Here is a 17,515-nt window from a genome sequence, read left to right on the forward strand (position 1 = left end):
CCAAATTTTGCCAAATTCTCACATTTATTACACATGAGAAAATTTCTGAATATTGACACCTATAAAACGAGGGAATCAACTTCAAAAGAATGACTGAGAGATGGACTTACGGAGAGTAAGTGGAGTCTATAACAAGCGCACCAACATTGTCATGGAATCCATCAATGTCATTGTCAAAGATGTTGAACACAAAAGAGAAGATGGTCATGGATCTGCATTAGGATACACATAATTAATGTGAGAGAGTGGTATAGACAATGGAATGTTTTGAGAAGAAGTGCAATGATTAGGAGTCTTTGGTTTTGAGAAAATGGATGAGTATGGAAATCCAGTTTCAACAAAAACAACATCTCTAGATGTAGGCATTTATACCCTTTGAAATGACCAGTGGGAACTAAGTACACACATTTTTGGTAGACCCGATCTGAAGCTTATTCGAATTATAAGGTCTCAAGTAGGGAAAACAGGAGCAGCCAAAAACTTTTATTGAGCTTAGAGATGGTGATTTCAAAATTTGTGATGGAGATTGATTGCTTATAACATGAGTTGGTAAAATGCTGATAAGAGTAACAAAAGTGTGCAGGTAAATGTGATTTGAGCAAGAATAGAGAGACCAATTTTTGCAAGAGAAATTTCATTTTCTAGACCCAGAAGTAATGAAAATATCTCAATTAGACCCACTACTTAAAAAATATCCAAAATTGGACTTTTGTACCAATTTTGGATGAAAATACCCTTGCAAGACCATATGACACTACTAATAACAAAAAGTTCATTCACTACTTATTGAAAATCTCTCATTCTCTCTCATTTTCTCATCATTTCGCGTATCCAATTGGTTGAATTCCTTCAAAATTGGTAAGTATGCTTCTTCATTCATCTTTTTCTTCATTCATCTTTTATAGCTTTAGTGATATAGTTTGTGTAGAATAAATAAAGTTGGTAGATGTAGATTAAACTTTCCGGAATTTGAATTTATTTCCGATGAAATCCGACCGTTTCGGATGAAATTCATGTAAAAATTCCGATGAAATTCAAGCAGAAAATCCGACAATTTTCCATTCCGACCCATTCCGACCAATTCCGACCCATTCCGACCCTTTCCGACCAAATCCAACCCTTTCCGACGTCTCCGACCAATTCCGACCCTTTCCGACCTCTCCGACCGAATCCGATGGATTCCGATGGTCTTCATCGGAAATTTCCAGTTTTTCAAAAAAAAAAAAAAAAAAACTATTTCTACCTCCAAATCTCATTCAAATCAACCTAAAATAACTAATAACCACTAAAATCTTGTATCCTATCAATCCTACACTAATCAAACCATGAAAAAAAAAACATAAAAAAACTAACTTTTTTTTGTCATTTTGGGTTATGGCACTTTGAGAGTTTGAGACCTTGAAGTGGTGTGGTGGAGGTCGGATTTGTGGTGGTTTCGGTCGGATTTGATGTGGTGGGCGTCGGATTTGAGGTGATGGAGGTCGGATTTGTGTCGGATTGGTGTGGTGGCCGGGCGTCGTAAATGAGATTTGGGGGAGCATGAGAGAAAGTGAGAGAGTGAGAGTGAAAGAGATGAGAGTGTGAATATTTGAATTGATAGTATTTTCGTCCAAAATTGATACAAAAGTCCAATTTTTGATATATTTTAAATAATGGGTCTAATAAAAATATTTTCATTACTTTTAGGTCTAGAAAATGAAATTTCTCTTTTTGTAATGTGTTGGTGTTTTCTTACAGAGATGCCATTTTGATGGTGAATGCCATTTTTGTAATGTGTTGTGTTTTCTTACAGAGATGCCACTTGATTGCCAAATGGCCAAGCCTTCCATAAACTGAACCTCTTGTAGATTCGGCTCTCCTTGCCGCGAGGCTAGTATGATGTGTACAAATGAGTCTCTACAATTATGTAACATGTTGTCCTTTTTTTTCTTCTATCACTTAAGTATTGGAAAATTCTCTTTGGCTTTAAGAGTGATTCTACTTTTGGAAAAGCCTTTGTACGTAAGCTGTAATAATGATATGCTAGGACTTGGGTCACAACTTGGAAGGAACCCATTGATGTTTTAATATTTAATAGAGAAGTTGGAGTGCGATGTTGTAAAATTTACTGCTTCATATGTTAATTGAACACTTTTTTTTTTTAAATCAAATTCAAAAATGGAAATAAAAAAGGGCCTCAAAACGTCTTATTTTACAGTTTCTCTTTGCTAGTTCCAACAATGGAAATAACTTGTTTCTGGTATCTGATATAACAAGAGCCCACTAAAGTTTCCCGGTGAGCTGATTCTTCACCGATCAAAATCTGAGATGATCTAAGCTTGGCTCGGGATTTTACACTGAACATGTGACAAAATCCAATCACAGAATCTCGTGAGCCTTACCGTAGTATCTGTTTATAAATAACGCCTGTAATACACCAATACCAAAACATCAATTTATCAATAACACCAAATCACAGTGAATACATTGCAATGAACGAACGAGTATCAAAATGCATTTGATCATGCAAAAAGAGTGAAAGTATATGCGACATTGATTTGGTTATTTTACCTTGACATTTGATATGTCGGGAGTATCGGGTGTTTGCACGGGGTAGAACTTATAGAACCTCATATTTTCAAATGCCGATCTGGCTTCTTCGCTCATCTCTTCAACGGCTTTTTTCCGTGCCTCCCTCGCCTGTAACAAATTTATTTTAATTGAATTTCAATAAACCAGGCAAATAAATGAATAGATGAAACAATCAAAACGAAACAATGCTCTTTTTCTTATATTAGTGGCATTTCTAGCATGTAAATTTGAAAATTTGCAGTTATAGAAGATAAAATATAAATAAATAAATAAAAATGAAAAAATATAAAATATACCTCTCGGTTGGCTCTCTTGGCTTCCCGAACTTTTTCCTTTACAAACTCCTACGTAAAAAAAAAAAAGAAAAAAAAGACAGATTAAATGACAGATTAAACATATAAAGGAGTTGATCACACAAATTTTATTACAAATTTTACCTTGAATGCGTCTTTCTGATCAGCAGGTAATTCCTCCTCTTCGATCATCTTGTCTGTGAACTCCTAGAAAACAGAAACAATTAGAAGGCAATGTTTATACAGGTGCCTTCACTTGAATTGATATAAAAAAAAAAAGAGCTCCTATTATATGTTTTTCAAGGTGGACAAGTTAAAATTGCTCGACTCTAATCTACAAACCTTCAAGTAAATCTAGAAAGCTTTCTCACATACTTGAAGATTGTAGTGCCCACAACACAACAGCAGGTTCTCACAGGGAGGAAGTAGATAAATTTATACATAATAAAGTGAGATTTGATTCTGTACCTCTAGCTCGTCCAACTCCCAATCAAATTCACAAAATATCTGCAAAAAATATTTTATAAAAAAAAATAAAGACAGTTAGCGTAGAATACGAAAACGGCAGTGCGCTTACAGAAAACTTCGGATCCAAACTTGCATAAACTAGAAATCACATATCCAATTAAAATTGAAATGAAAATGCAGAGCTATTTCACAGTAATGGGTCGGGCTTTCTACTCAGATTCAAAATATTGACTGGCTAGATACAGTGATCTAGAGATCATATAATTCTCAGATTCAGATAAAACTTGTCACAGTAACATTCATATTCTATCCTATTATTGTACTTCCATGACCAAAGACAATTCCATTATTTGTTCTCCAGGTAATAATGTATATTATTTCTTGCAGTAAATGTATATATTTATACACTACCGTAACATACCGGTTTTGGTTCTATGGGAAATAGAATCGAAACCTCGGTACTTTGCTCAAGCTCGTCCTCCTTGAAAGGCTGGTAGAAATCTGGCAGTGTAATTAGATTTGTCAACGCTCATAATAAGGCAATGAACCATACAGATAAACAAGTTTAATTGTGCAAAAATATGACAGTTTTAACAGAAGTTTGAGGACATACATGGCAAGCAGTACTCAAATTTCTTTACACGGTCTATCTTCAAGTGCTTCAAAGCAGCCCTGTTGCATTTTTCGCACACATTACCAAACTATTATTTATTATACATACAGAAATAATTACCAAATAGAAACTGAGAGTGTGTGTGTGTGTGTACCTTCTCTGAGTGCAACTCAAGATGAATATTTGAGATTTCAATCGATCAATTCCACTCTTTCTGTTGGCGATTTAAGAATTAACAACAAAATAAAGATGCCAAAAAGAAAAATCCAGATGCTACCGTATTAAATATACCTATCCTCCAAAGGAATATAAGGGACCCAGTCCATTTTCATTTGTTTCATGGGGATGATTTCTTCAACCTCTCTCTGGACAGACTTAATCCCGATTTTATCAGACGGTGGGAAAGGAGATACGACCTAAATTTAAATATAAAAAAATTAAAGGTACTTCAATAATACCTATTCGAGAGAAGAGTGATAAAGAAATTGAGAAACCAAGAAAAGAACTAGGATTAAGCCAGCCAAGAAATATGAAAAACAGACCAATTACCATGATTAAAGTCACAACCCATTGGGACAAGAAATAGTTTTGTGGATATGCAATAATATCAAGACAGAGAGCATATACATATGCCATTTATCAATTTCAATTTTATGATACATACTTTTTTCATTCAATAACAATGAAGCTTTTTGTTAAATAAAATAAATCAAATGTATTCTTTAGATTCAGACAGTGAGGTTCTTTATTCATAATTCTGCATCCCCACTGCAAAAGCTTATAACTCTTTCATCCAAGCACCAGTGATTCAACGTAGCACATGATTGCACCAAAAATTTGATTGATAAAAATATTCTTCAAAGCGTTAAAGAATCACGAGTACGACTTGAAAAATAAACATCTTTTTTTTTATTATTATAAAGAAACGAGCAACTTAAATCTCTGATATCACAGTTGCAAAAAATGCAACTTTTGGAAACCAAAATAGATAAACAAATTTCACGTGAAGTGGCAGCAGTATAATATTTGAACAGTCATCAAAACATCAGATGAGCAAGTAAAAGTAAAACAATGTAAACAGCTTACCGCCACCACGGCTGGAATGCAGACAATTTTATTTTCCCCATTGACAGAGACCAATTGCGCTGCAAGAAATAAAATCGAATAGCAAATGAGGGAAGCAATTTAGTAATTTCAATTGATGAGATCTTTTTCGACGAAAAAACAAAAAATAAAAAGTTGAAGCTGCTTACGTTCACTGCAACCAAATAGATAAACTTTCTTCCCATATAGTTTCCCACCCTCTTCAAAAGCATTCTGTCCATGACGATAAAATGAAACAAAGTTCATAACAAAATCATTCAAAAGACAACAATATACAGAAGAGATTCTTGCTCACCTCTAGATTAGAAAAATCCCACTTGAACTGATAGAGCAAGTCAAATTGATCCCACTGTCGTAAATAAAAAAAATATCGCAATGTGAGAAAAAAAAAGGTCACAATAACATAACAGAATTTTCGACCAAAAAAAAAAAAATAATCACCTCTGTTCCAACAGGGAAAGCGACCTTCCATAAGTCCTCCTAACACCAAAATTCATTGATTGATGATAAGCATAACAGTTTAACAATAATCACAATAAATCCAGCTTTGCAATTAGAGAAATGAAATGGAAAAAATAAAAATAAATAACATGCACAAAACACCTGGCCTAGAGCAACTCAGTTGATTCTTCACAAAGTTAGTACCAATTCAATATCCATTCAGAGCTCAGTAAACAAAGACAAGTAAATTTAAAGTTTCAATCAAGACAACGTTTCTGGATAGCGCAATGAAAAGAGGAATCAACGAATATAATAATACCAAACCCTAAGCTCAACAAGCAACCAACGAAGAATTCAAACATCCAAAACAGCCGAATCGAAACAAAATTATACCAATTTCCAGCTCAAAAACCATAAACAAGTGACAGATTAACTTGTGGAAAGCAATGAAGAAAAATTTGAAGAAAACCGAATAAGGTAATAGTACCAAGTTTCGCTGATCCTCGAAGTACTGAGGCTCGGATTCAGGCTTGGAGGCCTTGACTCGCTTGGCACGCGTGGTTGTCTTTTTCGCAGAAGGACTCGACTCTTTTCTCTTCGCTCCTTTCTTCTTCATTGCTACCTGGTTCTAGAGAGAGAAACCTCGCGCTGAGAAATGCGGAGAGAGAAAGTAGGGTTTTGTTTGAGCGCAAAAAATCTGTGGATCCGAAATTTCGAAATTGAAAACGCCAGAGAGACAGAGAGGGAGAGAGAGGACACACGGACAAGAAAAAGAGATTCGTTACTGTGTTGGGCCTAATCGGATTGACCCGGAAGATATTGGGCTTTCCAAATAAGGCCCAATAGTTAAAACGCGTAAGCCCAATTACCCATTATAAACGGGTTGACCCGAACTTACTTTTGTGGAGGATAAAACTTGTCTTGAACCCGATTCTGGCCGTGGAAGGCGTTTCTGCGAATCTACTCTTCGTTGGCTGAGAAAAATCCGCGGCAAACTTTTCTTCGTCCGTACAATCGAAGTAAACTTTAGTTCTTACCGATATATTGCATCTATATATCAACATATGTATGTATAGAGCTAAAGCCTTGTTCGTTTGCGCTTCTTAATTCGTCTCAGCTCTTACTTTAAACTTTGCTTGCGATATGTTTGACGAATTGCTTCGTAGTTCGAGTTCGAATTTGGCCTAGCTCTACCAGAATTTCATTGCTCGTTAAGCTCTAGTAAATTTTCCTTGGCAAAGCACTGCGCTTTTGAATTCTGAGATTGTTGAATTTTTGGTGTTTTTTTTTTTTTTTTTTTTTTTTTTTTTAATTTGATTAGGTGCTTCAAAGAGCAAGCTTAGATTTGAATGGAATGAAGATGATGACGTTGAGATATTCTTCGGTTGTTTCGGTACTTCCTATTCATGAATCTTTATTGAATACACATTGCAGATCTTCTTCTCACAGTAAAGTGAGTGGTAGCCGGAGAAAGATATCGAGCTATAGTCGGAAGTGTAAAGCAGCGGCGAGTCAGAATTTCGATATGGTTTCGCAGAAATATCTTCCACCTTGGTTTAGGTGGGTTTTCCAAATCCAGTGTATAGTCTGTGTAATTGAGATGGGTTCATAAACTTGGCTGTGTGGTTTTTTTTCCTTCCTATTTTTCTTTACAGTGTGGCTCCGATGATGGAATGGACCGATCCACATTACAGAACACTCGCTCGCCTGATATCGAAACACGCGTGGCTCTACACCGAGATGCTCGCCGCTGAAACCATTGTCTATCAGCAGAAAAATCTCGTAAGTTTCCGACTTTTTTTGCGATCGTGACATTTTGGTACCTATTAATTTTGTAGCATTTTAATTGAGTTTTGTTACCCAATGAAATTCGACACCTAAACAACTTTAAACATATTTAGAAACTACAAAATCTTGTTAATTGTATATAAACAACTGATTTTTTTTTTTTTTTGTTAAAATACATCATATTGAACCTAAAAATACTAGATCAAAGTTAAAACAATTTTAGAGTGTTATTCTATTTTCGTTTTTAAATATGTTTTAAAGTGTTAATTTCATTAAATGAATAATATACTACAAAATCAATAGGCTAGGGATCAAAATGCCACAATTATAAAAGTTCATGGACTATTCACGCCAAAAAAAACCTTATATATAACAAGTTTTGCCATTTTTGGTGCCGGGTATTTTGGTCTGTTTCTGTCGGCTCAGGACAGATTCTTGGCATACTCATCGGGACAGAATCCGGTGGTTCTTCAGATTGGAGGGAGTAATTTGGAGAACATTGCTAAAGCGACTCAACTTGCACATCCTTACGGCTATGACGAAATTAATTTCAAGTATGTCTCCATTTGTTTACTCTGTTAATCATAATTTATTTCATGAACTGATTGTTTTTTTGTTTTGCCTGATATTAGTTGTGGATGTCCTAGTCCAAAAGTAGCCGGGCATGGGTGCTTCGGCGTTAGTCTTATGCTTGACCCAAAGGTTTGGAAACTAGGGTGATGATTATAGTATCCTATTCTGTGTTTAAATAGATGTCTTCTTGAAATTAGTTTGGTTTTTCCGAGGGAAGTTTGTTGCTGAAGCTATGTCAGTTATTGCCGCTAACACCGACGTTCCTGTCAGTGTCAAGTGTCGAATCGGCGTTGACGATCACGATTCGTATAACGAGCTCTGTAAGCTCTTAACTTTAAGCTTCAGTGTTGAATCGAATACTTCAGATAAAAAAAAATGTCTTATTGTATGTTACTTAAATTAACTTTTTTTTTTGTTCAGGCGATTTCATATACAAAGTTTCTTCTCAGTCGCCAACCCGGCATTTTGTTATACATTCGCGGAAGGCACTTCTCAACGGAATCAGCCCAGCTGAAAATCGATCAATTCCACCTCTCAAGTATGATTTCTCAGTATTTTTTTTTTTTTTGAAAGCTCTACTTATTTAGTTCTCTGTGTATCCATTACTCTCCTTCATTGGCGTTATTTATTTATTTATTCCGTACATGCAGGTATGAGTTCTTCTATGGCCTCATGCGTGACTTTCCAGACATAAGATTTACAATTAATGGAGGCATAAAGACTGTTGATGAGGTGAGCCCAAAACTTTTTTCAAATTATATATATAATTTGCTAGTTTGGTTAATCACATAGTTACCGAGGTTTTTTTTTTTTTTAAAGGTCAACGCAGCTAGGAATGTAGGAGCACATGGTGTGATGGTGGGGCGTGCTGCGTATCATAAGTATGTTTTTGTTTTTCATTTTTGAATTCCAAACATCTTCGCACTTTTTCTTATTCAGTACAAAATAAATACTGTACTATTTATTTAACGTCCTATTTTTCATAGTCGGTATGTTGATACTCTGTATCATATAAATTTACAGTCCGTGGCAAGTTTTGGCGCACGTTGATTCCGCAATTTACGGTGCGCCATACAGCGGTATCACACGCCGACAGGTTTGGGACCGAACTTGGCTCTTTAAGCAAAGCTATATATTGGTTTTGATTATATATATATATATATATATATATATATATATATATATATATATATATATATTTGTTTCGCAGGTCATTGAGAAGTATCAAATCTATGGCGATTCTGTTCTGGGTATACACGGAGGACGTAAGCCAAATGTCCGAGATATTATAAAGGTCCGAAATTAAGTATTCAAACCCAAGCAGTTTGTTATAAAATGTTTCGAGTTGTTTAGGTGTTGAATTTCATTAATAATATTATAAATAAAAAGACTTGAAAGGTTCCAAAATGAATGGTTTATGGACCAAAATCTCTGAAAAAAAAAGTTTAGGGACCAAAATGGCACTATCGCAAAAGTTGAAGGACCAAAAAGTCTAATAATATTTGTGGTTTTTATGCAGCCTATGATTAATCTTTTCCATTCGGAACCCGGGAATAGCTTATGGAAGCGCAAAGCCGACGCTGCTTTCCAAACTTGCACGGTAACCACTTGATTTTCCCCGGCCGTTTTCTATTTGATGATCTTATTGTTGCATAGATTAAGAATAGTAGAGCTCTTTTTTATTTTACTTTTTAATTATTATTATGTTTTTGTTTGAATTGATGTAGACCGTGAAGTCGTTTTTTGAGGAAACACTAGTAGCTATACCGGACTTTGTGTTGGATAGGCCTATTGGTGAGTCACCGCCGCCGGGCCGCCAAGATCTTTTCGCCGGCGTCGAGAAATTATTGCCTCCTCCGTACGAATCGAGCGCACTCGAAAAGATATGCGCTTTTTATTAGTTTAATTCACATTTACACTTTCTAATTATGATTTTTGGTTACCTATATATTAAACATTCATTTTTTTTTCTTCCCCTTTTTTAATCATATATATAAACGTTTGTTGTAAGTTAGACAAGCTTCAAATGTAAGCTTATCATTCATTCCATTTTTGGAAACATTGATTGGTTTCAATGCTAATGTAACAAAAATATTTAGGGAAAATATCAATAGTATCCCTCGTGTTTAATCGAAATGCGAGATTTATCCCCTCTATTTCTAGAAATATCAGACATATCCCTTCAGTTTAATATAAATGATATATACATCCCCTAAAAAAATGTTATATTACAAATACCACCATTTTTCGTTTATTTTTTACAAAAAAAATAATTTGAACTCCCCAAAATACCCTTAATGAAATAATTTTTTATTTTCTATTCTATATACAAAAAGTTTAAATTAAAAAATTTCTTTATAAAAAGTTAAGGATTTTTTTTTATAAAGAGAGATTTTGATTTTTTTAATAAAATAGTAAATAAATATTTATTCTATTAAGGGTATTTTGGGGAGTTCAAATTATTTTTTTGTAAAAAATAAAGGAAAAGGGTGATATTTGTAATATAACATTTTTTAGGGGAGGTATATGTCATTTATATTAAACTAAAGGGATATGTCTGATATTTATAGAAATAGAGGGGATAAATCTCGCATTTCGATTAAACACGAGGGATAGTATTGATATTTTCCCAAATATTTATGTGCGCTTTAGATCAAACTTTTATACTTTTCATATTTTTTTTTTTTTGCTCAAAATATATATTTTTTTTAGTTTGCTCATTGATAATATTCTTTCTTTTGTTTTGTTTTTGTTTTTTTTTGTTTTTTTTTGCTGTTTTTTTTTTATTGAATTCGCTATCAACACGAGAATTATGTAATGGTTTCACTTTATTTTATTTATTTTTGTACAAAACTTACTAAAAAAAAATTATAAATGTGCCATAGAAACATATTGTTTGACGTTGCTTGAAACATAACACAAGTTGACTATTATCTTCCGGAATAAATAATGACTAATGCTGGAAATGTTAAAAATAAAAATGTTAGACAATATTTTTAGCTTTGATTAGTTTTTTTTTTTTTTTTTGTCGAAAAAAAAGTAGCAATTAAAAAAAAAAATTAGATAACTAGCCAGTTCAGACGTTTGGGTTTGTTATATAGTCAACGTTTGGTAAATATTTGGTAAATAACAACAAACATAACGTGACATTTCTGGTTTGCCTTTTCATTGAAATAAAATAGTGGGGTATTTATGTCAATTTAAGCGTATAAATACATAGATGTAGCTATTTACCAAATATTTACCAAACGTTTGCTAAATAGCAATATCAAAATGTAAATATGGATATATAGTTAATCGACGGCGAAGCCTCCGCCACAGCGCCATTCTGCTCCACCGCGTTCGAGGTCGGAGAGAAGAAGAAAGACTCGACGGAGACTTGATTTTGATTACATTGAGATGAATTCAGGTGAGGCATGTTGTGCAAATCCTCGTCGGAGGTGACAGAGATGAGAGAATTGAGACCCTTATCATAGTAAATCTTATTTATAATAAAAATTAATTCAACTAACTGTCACAGTTAATCTGATTAACTGTCACATCGAATCCGCCGCTCGATCTGTCATGTCAGGGAGTCTATCTGAGTCGGCTTTCGTGACTCGCTCGCTTCTGCAAATCCGGCTATGCGTAAGTTAATTCGATTAACTGCCATAGTAAATGTGACCAACTGTCACGGTTAATCTGAGGAATCTAAGCCGTTCGATCTAGACAGTTTTTTTTCTTCTTTTTCGTTCGCAAATGGTTCGGAGCTACTCGCCGAACTGGAACTCGTAGCATCGCTGATTCGGATGATGGAACTCAACGATTCAGCAATCGAAGAACTCGCTCCGGCGTCCTCTGCATCGACCTGAACGAGATCCCATCGCCGGCGGTGGAAGCTCTGTCCGATTCGATCGACCTAATTAGGTCATACCACGACCATCCATCTCATCTGTCGAGAAATCGAGATTCTGGCGACGATGTGGAGGAGGAACAGTGACGATGTGGAGTCGATTAGGTTGAATATGCGGATTTCGACAGCAATGGACGTGATGATGGAGATTCTTCGGTGGTCGAAGAAAGCTTGGATCGGAAACGAGCGATTTTAAGGTTCGTCAAAATAAAATCGCGAATGACCGTGGAGAATGGCTTCGTTTATAGGGATATAATAAGGATTATTATTTATTAGTAAATTAGCTAATTACCCGATTATCATGATAGTTGGACTATTATTTAAAAAAAAAAAATACGAAGTGAAAAAGAATGAGAAATTTCATTTTATAGACCTAAAAGTTAACAAAATATCGAGATTAGACCTCATACTTTAAAATATCTAAAAATGGACTTAAGTCCCAATTGCGGACACAAATACCCTTTTCAACAAATACACTCATTTCACTTTCACTCTCTAACTTCTCAATCCCTCATTCGATCTTTCACCCTTGATTCCGACGAGATATAAATAAATTCGATGAGATACGAGGGAATCCGATGAGCTATGATAACTTAGAATGACAAAATTTCACGTTAATTTGACTTTTTGCCACTTAAAATATCCAAAAAGTATGAATTTTAGAGTATAACATCCTACGGTATCGTACATTATAACGTGATTTCATTTTGTATGAATTTTATCGACATTATAATTATAATGTATCGTATCTCATCGTATTATATCGTACGGCATCGTATATTATCGTACGTTATAACGTACGATAATATACGATGCCGTACGATAGTGTACGATATAATACGATGTCATACGATAGTGTACGATATAATACGATGTCGTACGATATGATACGATACGATACATTATAGTTATAATGGATCGTAAAATTCATACAAATTATAATGTACATTATATAATTATAATTATAACGTACGATAATATACGATGCCGTACAATAGTGTACGATATAATACGATACATTATAGTTATAATGTACGATAAAATTCATACAAATAAAATTGCATTATAATGTACGATGATATACGATAGTGTACAATACCGTATGATAATGTACAATGTTATACGATAAAATTCATACTTTTTGGGCATTTTAAGTGGAAAAAAGTCAAATTAACGTGAAACTTTGTCATTTTAGGTTATCATAGCTAGTCGGATTCTTTCGTATCACATCGAATTTAGTTATATCTCGTCGGAATCGAGGGTGAAAGATCGAATGAGAGATTGAGAAGATAGAGAGTGAAAGTAAAATAAGTGTATTTGTTCAAAAGTGTATTTATCTCCGAAATTGGGACAAAAATCTATTTTAGATATTTTTAAAAGATGTGGTATAATCTCCATATTCTATTGAAATTTCTCAAAAAAGAATACTGCACTAAAATAAACCACAAGTCTAAGAAGAAGAAGAAAAAGTGACATCGGAGAAATAGGAAAAGGGCGTTCTTCGAGAGATGGAATCTGAAGCGAGCGTGAACGGAGATCCCAATCTATGGAGCTCCGATACGAACTGGACCGTCGTCCGTGGCACTCTCGTAAATTCGATCACTTTCGAGTCCTCTTCCACATCCGACGAAGCTCTCAAATCCCCGGCTAAACGATGTCCTCTTATCCTGAAACCTAACGCACCGGATTCCAATCCATGTGAAATCACAAGTAAGTCAACGAATTTGACCTTTCACGTTCACTGATTCATTTTCATAACACCGTTTGGATTCCGATGTAATTGTAAGAAATAGGGTTTTTTTTTTTTTTTTTTGGGTCGGAAAGCAGTAATTGAGCTTATAGTAATCGAATAATTCGTTTGTAAAGAAACAAAGACCTCACAGAAATCATAAAATTGCCAAGCTTCGAACTTTAATCCTAGTCTTTTCTGTTACTCTGTTTTGAAAATCAAGTTCATGATAATGTTTTTAATATTATTTTTTTTCCAGTTAGTTTCGCCCGAAAACACGAGCTTCGACAGATTTACATTAAGAGCACGGCTCGAGTGTATGAGATATATTCTCAGTCGAATCTGCAGAGTGAAAGTGAGTATCTCTGGACCGTCCGATGCAGCTCCGCCACTTCCGATGATGATCGCGATGATGAAGTTTCAAATGGATCGCATGATCATGATAAGCGATCGAAAGAGAATAATGTGGGAAGTGAAGAAGAATGGGTCAGCGTTAAAGGCCCGGATGATAGTTCATCGGTATTAATCAAGCCTGTAAGTAATAGAGGATTTTAGCTTATTAAGAAAATCGACTGAAATTGGATAAGTATTGGAATTGTTTATGATTATATTCTGGCTAAATTGGATTCGGACCCGGAATTTTTTCAGGAATTGTACGAGGCGACGGCGCAGATTAATGACGTGGATCCTTGTCTATCGATCACTCTCCGTCTGCTTTCGGTTCAGAGCAAAGACAGCGTCGTCATTGATGAGATCTTTGTCTTTGCCGATCCCGTTGACGATGCAATGGAGTCGGAGAATCAAGTGGGTCGTCACGAGAACACGAACGGGAATTCTCTCATGGCAATGCTATTGCCTTCCCTTTTGCAAATGTCCAAAACGAAGACTTCTAACGGAGCACAGGAAAAGTCGAATTCGGAGCTGCCGAGAAAACCGAATTTCGAAAAACCGGCCTCGTTGGAAGCTTCTTTTTCGGGTTCCTCGAATGTTGAGGGCTCGAAAACCGAGTTGCAGAGTCCTGGGATTGAGAGATCGGTGGACCAGCTCTTTTCCCGAATCGACAGAATGGAGGGTCTGTTTCTGAGATTGGAAGAGAACTTGCTAAAGCCTATTCACAGCATCGAGGCGAGACTCGGCCGGGTCGAGCACCAACTTGAAGCGCTCAACAGCAAAACGAAGAACACTGATCAGCCTTCTTGTTCACGATTCTCGGCTCCAAATTTTTCGTCCGTCTTGTCGGATTCGAATTCCTTTCCTTGTCGAGAGACTTTCGACCCTCCTCGTTCTGAGGAATATGAATCGAATGCCAAGAGATTTCATTTGGAGTCCGATGATGATGAGGAAGAAAATCTGGTATCGGATATGGTGGCCGAGACTTCTTCAGTGGATCAAGAACCCAAGAGAGCTTTGACGGTTGAGGACGCTTTGGCATCGGCACTTGCCGGATTGATGATGAACCACACTCCGGCTTTTACCATGAAAGTTCCCGAGTTTTTGAACAGTTCATGTTCTACGGAAGCCAATGAAAACGATTCGCCGAGAGGTCAACAAGGCGGCGCCGGAACTGGTTCGTTTACGAATGGTTCCAATCATCATTCTTTAGTATCACCACTGACTCTTTCTGTGGAAGATACGAAGGATCTATCGAGAGTCCAACGGGATATAGAAGAAGCTGACGAGGCAGAGACAGAAAACGGTTCTCTTTTAGAAGAACCTATTGATGAGGATAGCTCGGAAAAAACAGCCGAAGAAGTGAACGACAAGAATGAAGAAGTTAGCTCTGCAGCTAACCAAGAAGAAGCTTCCTCAAGTGCCGATCCCGACTCTGTAGTCGAAGACGGGAACGGAATCGTTTTACCTGAGATTTTGGAATCTCCGCTTGCTGCCCCGTCCAAGGTAGGTTTTGAATTGCCGGTCTTGGACGTAAAGTTTCGATCGGTGGATATTCGAAAAGCTTCGTCAAGTGCTGATCCCGACCCTGTAGTCGAAGACGGGAACGGAATCGTTTTACCCGAGATTTTGGAATCTCCGCTTGCTGCCCCGTCCAAGGCAGGTTTTGAATTGCCGGTCTTGGACGTAAAGTTTCGATCTGTGGATAGCCGAGAAGATTCGTCAAGTGCCGATCCCGACCCTGTTGTCGAAGACGGAAAAAGAGTTGTTTTACCAGAGATTTTGGAATCTTCGCTCGCTGCCCCGTCCAAGGTAGATTTTGAAATGCCGGTCTTGGATGTAAAGTTTCGATCTTTGGACAGCCGAGATAGCAACTTTTCCCTGGAAGCCCTTCTGTCGGAATTCCCAGAATCCCGGGAAGAAAGTATCGACACGGAAGCTCAGAGCGAGAACGAGGATCGTAACTTGATTTCGGTGGAGGACAGTGAGCCAGTTGGTCCTTTGATCAGCACCCAAATATTTATGGACTTCAATTATTGTTCTCTTCAAGAGCCTTTGAGCAGAGAAGATGAAACTCCATTAGCTTCTGTGATTCCCTGCAGTCATGACTCTCTTCCTACAACTCTCATTTGAGATGGTACCTTTTTTTATTGGTACATGAATCAACACTCATCTTTTGCTAATATGTACTTTTTAGTGTACTTTGGTGGTTTGAAATGAAATACTTAATTTGTGCAAAACCAAATTATTAATCTATTCTACCATCTCTGTGATCTTAATATTTTTGCAACTATACTGATTTCTTGGCAGTTATAACTTTTAGCATAACTGTAATATTATATGACTGAAAGTCTGAAACAGATTTGTGGATAGAATAGTCACTGATGATATCCAACAAAATTATTGCTTCTAGAGTCCCCACTTGTATTTCTATCTTTTCAGCACTTTTGTGTCTAGTGTCATTCAACAAAAATAACGCTCCTTTTATTTCCCCCCCAAAAAAAAAAATCTTAGTTTTGAGTCTTTTGACTATATAAGAGCATGGCATATATGATATGTATATATACATTGGAAATCATGTGTTCTATTGTAAAAGGAACTAGTGAATAGCCTCTTCTACATAATGAATCTTGTCCATATAAGTACTTACCATTATTACGATATTAATGAAGTTGTTCATAAATATATCTATTTCTTCTATCCCAAATCTCGTTCAAAATAACCCAAGCCAAAATTCGCGAATATTGCGTGAATTCTTCTTCGGTCGAGGTCGCACAAGACCTGCCTGCTCCCCTTAGGTATGATAAAAATTAATGTAGATGCTTTTTTTAAACTTGATATTAGGAGGTTAGATGGCTTTGGAGGAGCAAAGTGTTAGCAAGCACTCCGATGGAAGCTGAGATGAAGGGAGTCTTTTTGGCAATGCTTATTGCGAAATTCAGAGGAGTGAGGAATGTTATTTTGGAAGGGGACAACAAGAGCATCATGGACGGCTTGAGAGTCTCTAAGTAATGTCCGGTTTGGTTTTTGTTGCCTTTGTTTTTAGATATTCTAGAATTGTCGAAATAGTTTGATGTTATTCATTTTGTCTGGATTAAGAGAACGAACAATGTTGTGGCTCATGAACTTTGTAAATGGATGTACAATTCTATGGAGTTTAGTTTTGGGCGTTCTAGAAATATGGCCAAAAGCAAACCTCTTTTTTTTTTTTTTTTTTAGCACATGTTTGTCAAACTTTAGGAATATAGTCAAACGGACTGATAAGCAAAAATAAAAAGTCTGATTTGCTCTTATCTATTAACAAATTCGTCACTTTCCCTCTCCTATTTTTTCCTACACTTTTTTTTTTTTTTTTTTTTTTTTTTTTTCATAAAAACTTCAAAAAACCATATTTATCTCATATGAACTCGAATGATTTTTCGTGTAGATATATCTAATTGTTTTTCGTGTCATAAAAACTTCATAAAACCATATTTGCCCTCATAAAACCTCTCCAAATCAAAATATCTAATTGTTTGTATTTATATTTATTTAAGGACAAATATGAAATTTTAATCCATCACCTCTAATGCCACCTAATATAATTGGTTATTTTTTTAAAATTCTAAACGTGGACTACATCACAAACCTCGAGTTTAAGGTGGCCTTGTTAG

The 17,515-nt window shown here is 35.8% G+C and overlaps 3 protein-coding genes across 5 annotated transcripts; 2 read left to right on the top strand and 1 right to left on the bottom strand.

Annotated features, from left to right (window-relative positions):
* Positions 1 to 2,082: 2,082 nt before the first annotated feature.
* On the bottom strand, positions 2,083 to 6,222 carry LOC149382844 (protein HEAT INTOLERANT 4-like). Its single transcript, XM_089629435.1, has 14 exons — positions 5,978 to 6,222; positions 5,491 to 5,529; positions 5,345 to 5,398; positions 5,199 to 5,262; positions 5,032 to 5,090; positions 4,237 to 4,361; positions 4,100 to 4,159; positions 3,946 to 4,004; positions 3,754 to 3,833; positions 3,333 to 3,371; positions 3,009 to 3,071; positions 2,868 to 2,915; positions 2,551 to 2,679; positions 2,083 to 2,406 (listed from the first exon to the last, which is right to left on the bottom strand). The coding sequence occupies exons 1-14, from the start codon at positions 6,104 to 6,106 to the stop codon at positions 2,359 to 2,361; spliced, it is 996 nt and encodes a 331-aa protein (XP_089485561.1). The 5' UTR covers positions 6,107 to 6,222; the 3' UTR covers positions 2,083 to 2,358.
* Positions 6,223 to 6,375: 153 nt separating this feature from the next.
* Positions 6,376 to 9,956, top strand: LOC149382845 (uncharacterized). 3 transcript variants are annotated; one of them, XM_089629578.1, is made up of 13 exons: positions 6,376 to 6,509; positions 6,925 to 7,050; positions 7,146 to 7,272; positions 7,705 to 7,832; positions 7,911 to 7,980; positions 8,069 to 8,171; positions 8,272 to 8,389; positions 8,502 to 8,583; positions 8,671 to 8,732; positions 8,875 to 8,947; positions 9,062 to 9,145; positions 9,371 to 9,451; positions 9,579 to 9,956. In XM_089629578.1, exons 2-13 carry the CDS (start codon positions 7,016 to 7,018, stop codon positions 9,750 to 9,752), a joined length of 1,137 nt encoding a protein of 378 aa, XP_089485704.1. In that variant the 5' UTR covers positions 6,376 to 6,509; positions 6,925 to 7,015; the 3' UTR covers positions 9,753 to 9,956. The 3 variants fall into 3 exon arrangements, with proteins under 3 accessions (XP_089485704.1, XP_089485703.1, XP_089485705.1); XM_089629577.1 differs by having other exon boundaries at positions 6,392 to 6,509; positions 6,812 to 7,050; XM_089629579.1 differs by having other exon boundaries at positions 6,394 to 6,556.
* Positions 9,957 to 13,183: 3,227 nt separating this feature from the next.
* Positions 13,184 to 16,155, top strand: LOC149382846 (40S ribosomal protein S27). Its single transcript, XM_089629326.1, has 3 exons — positions 13,184 to 13,453; positions 13,732 to 14,006; positions 14,121 to 16,155. The coding sequence occupies exons 1-3, from the start codon at positions 13,252 to 13,254 to the stop codon at positions 15,993 to 15,995; spliced, it is 2,352 nt and encodes a 783-aa protein (XP_089485452.1). The 5' UTR covers positions 13,184 to 13,251; the 3' UTR covers positions 15,996 to 16,155.
* Positions 16,156 to 17,515: the final 1,360 nt, after the last annotated feature.

Source organism: Urtica dioica, chromosome 10, assembly GCF_054948205.1.
Source record: "Urtica dioica subsp. dioica isolate 48M chromosome 10, U.dioica_male_clone48M_v1_H2, whole genome shotgun sequence".
Lineage (NCBI taxonomy): Eukaryota > Viridiplantae > Streptophyta > Magnoliopsida > Rosales > Urticaceae > Urtica > Urtica dioica.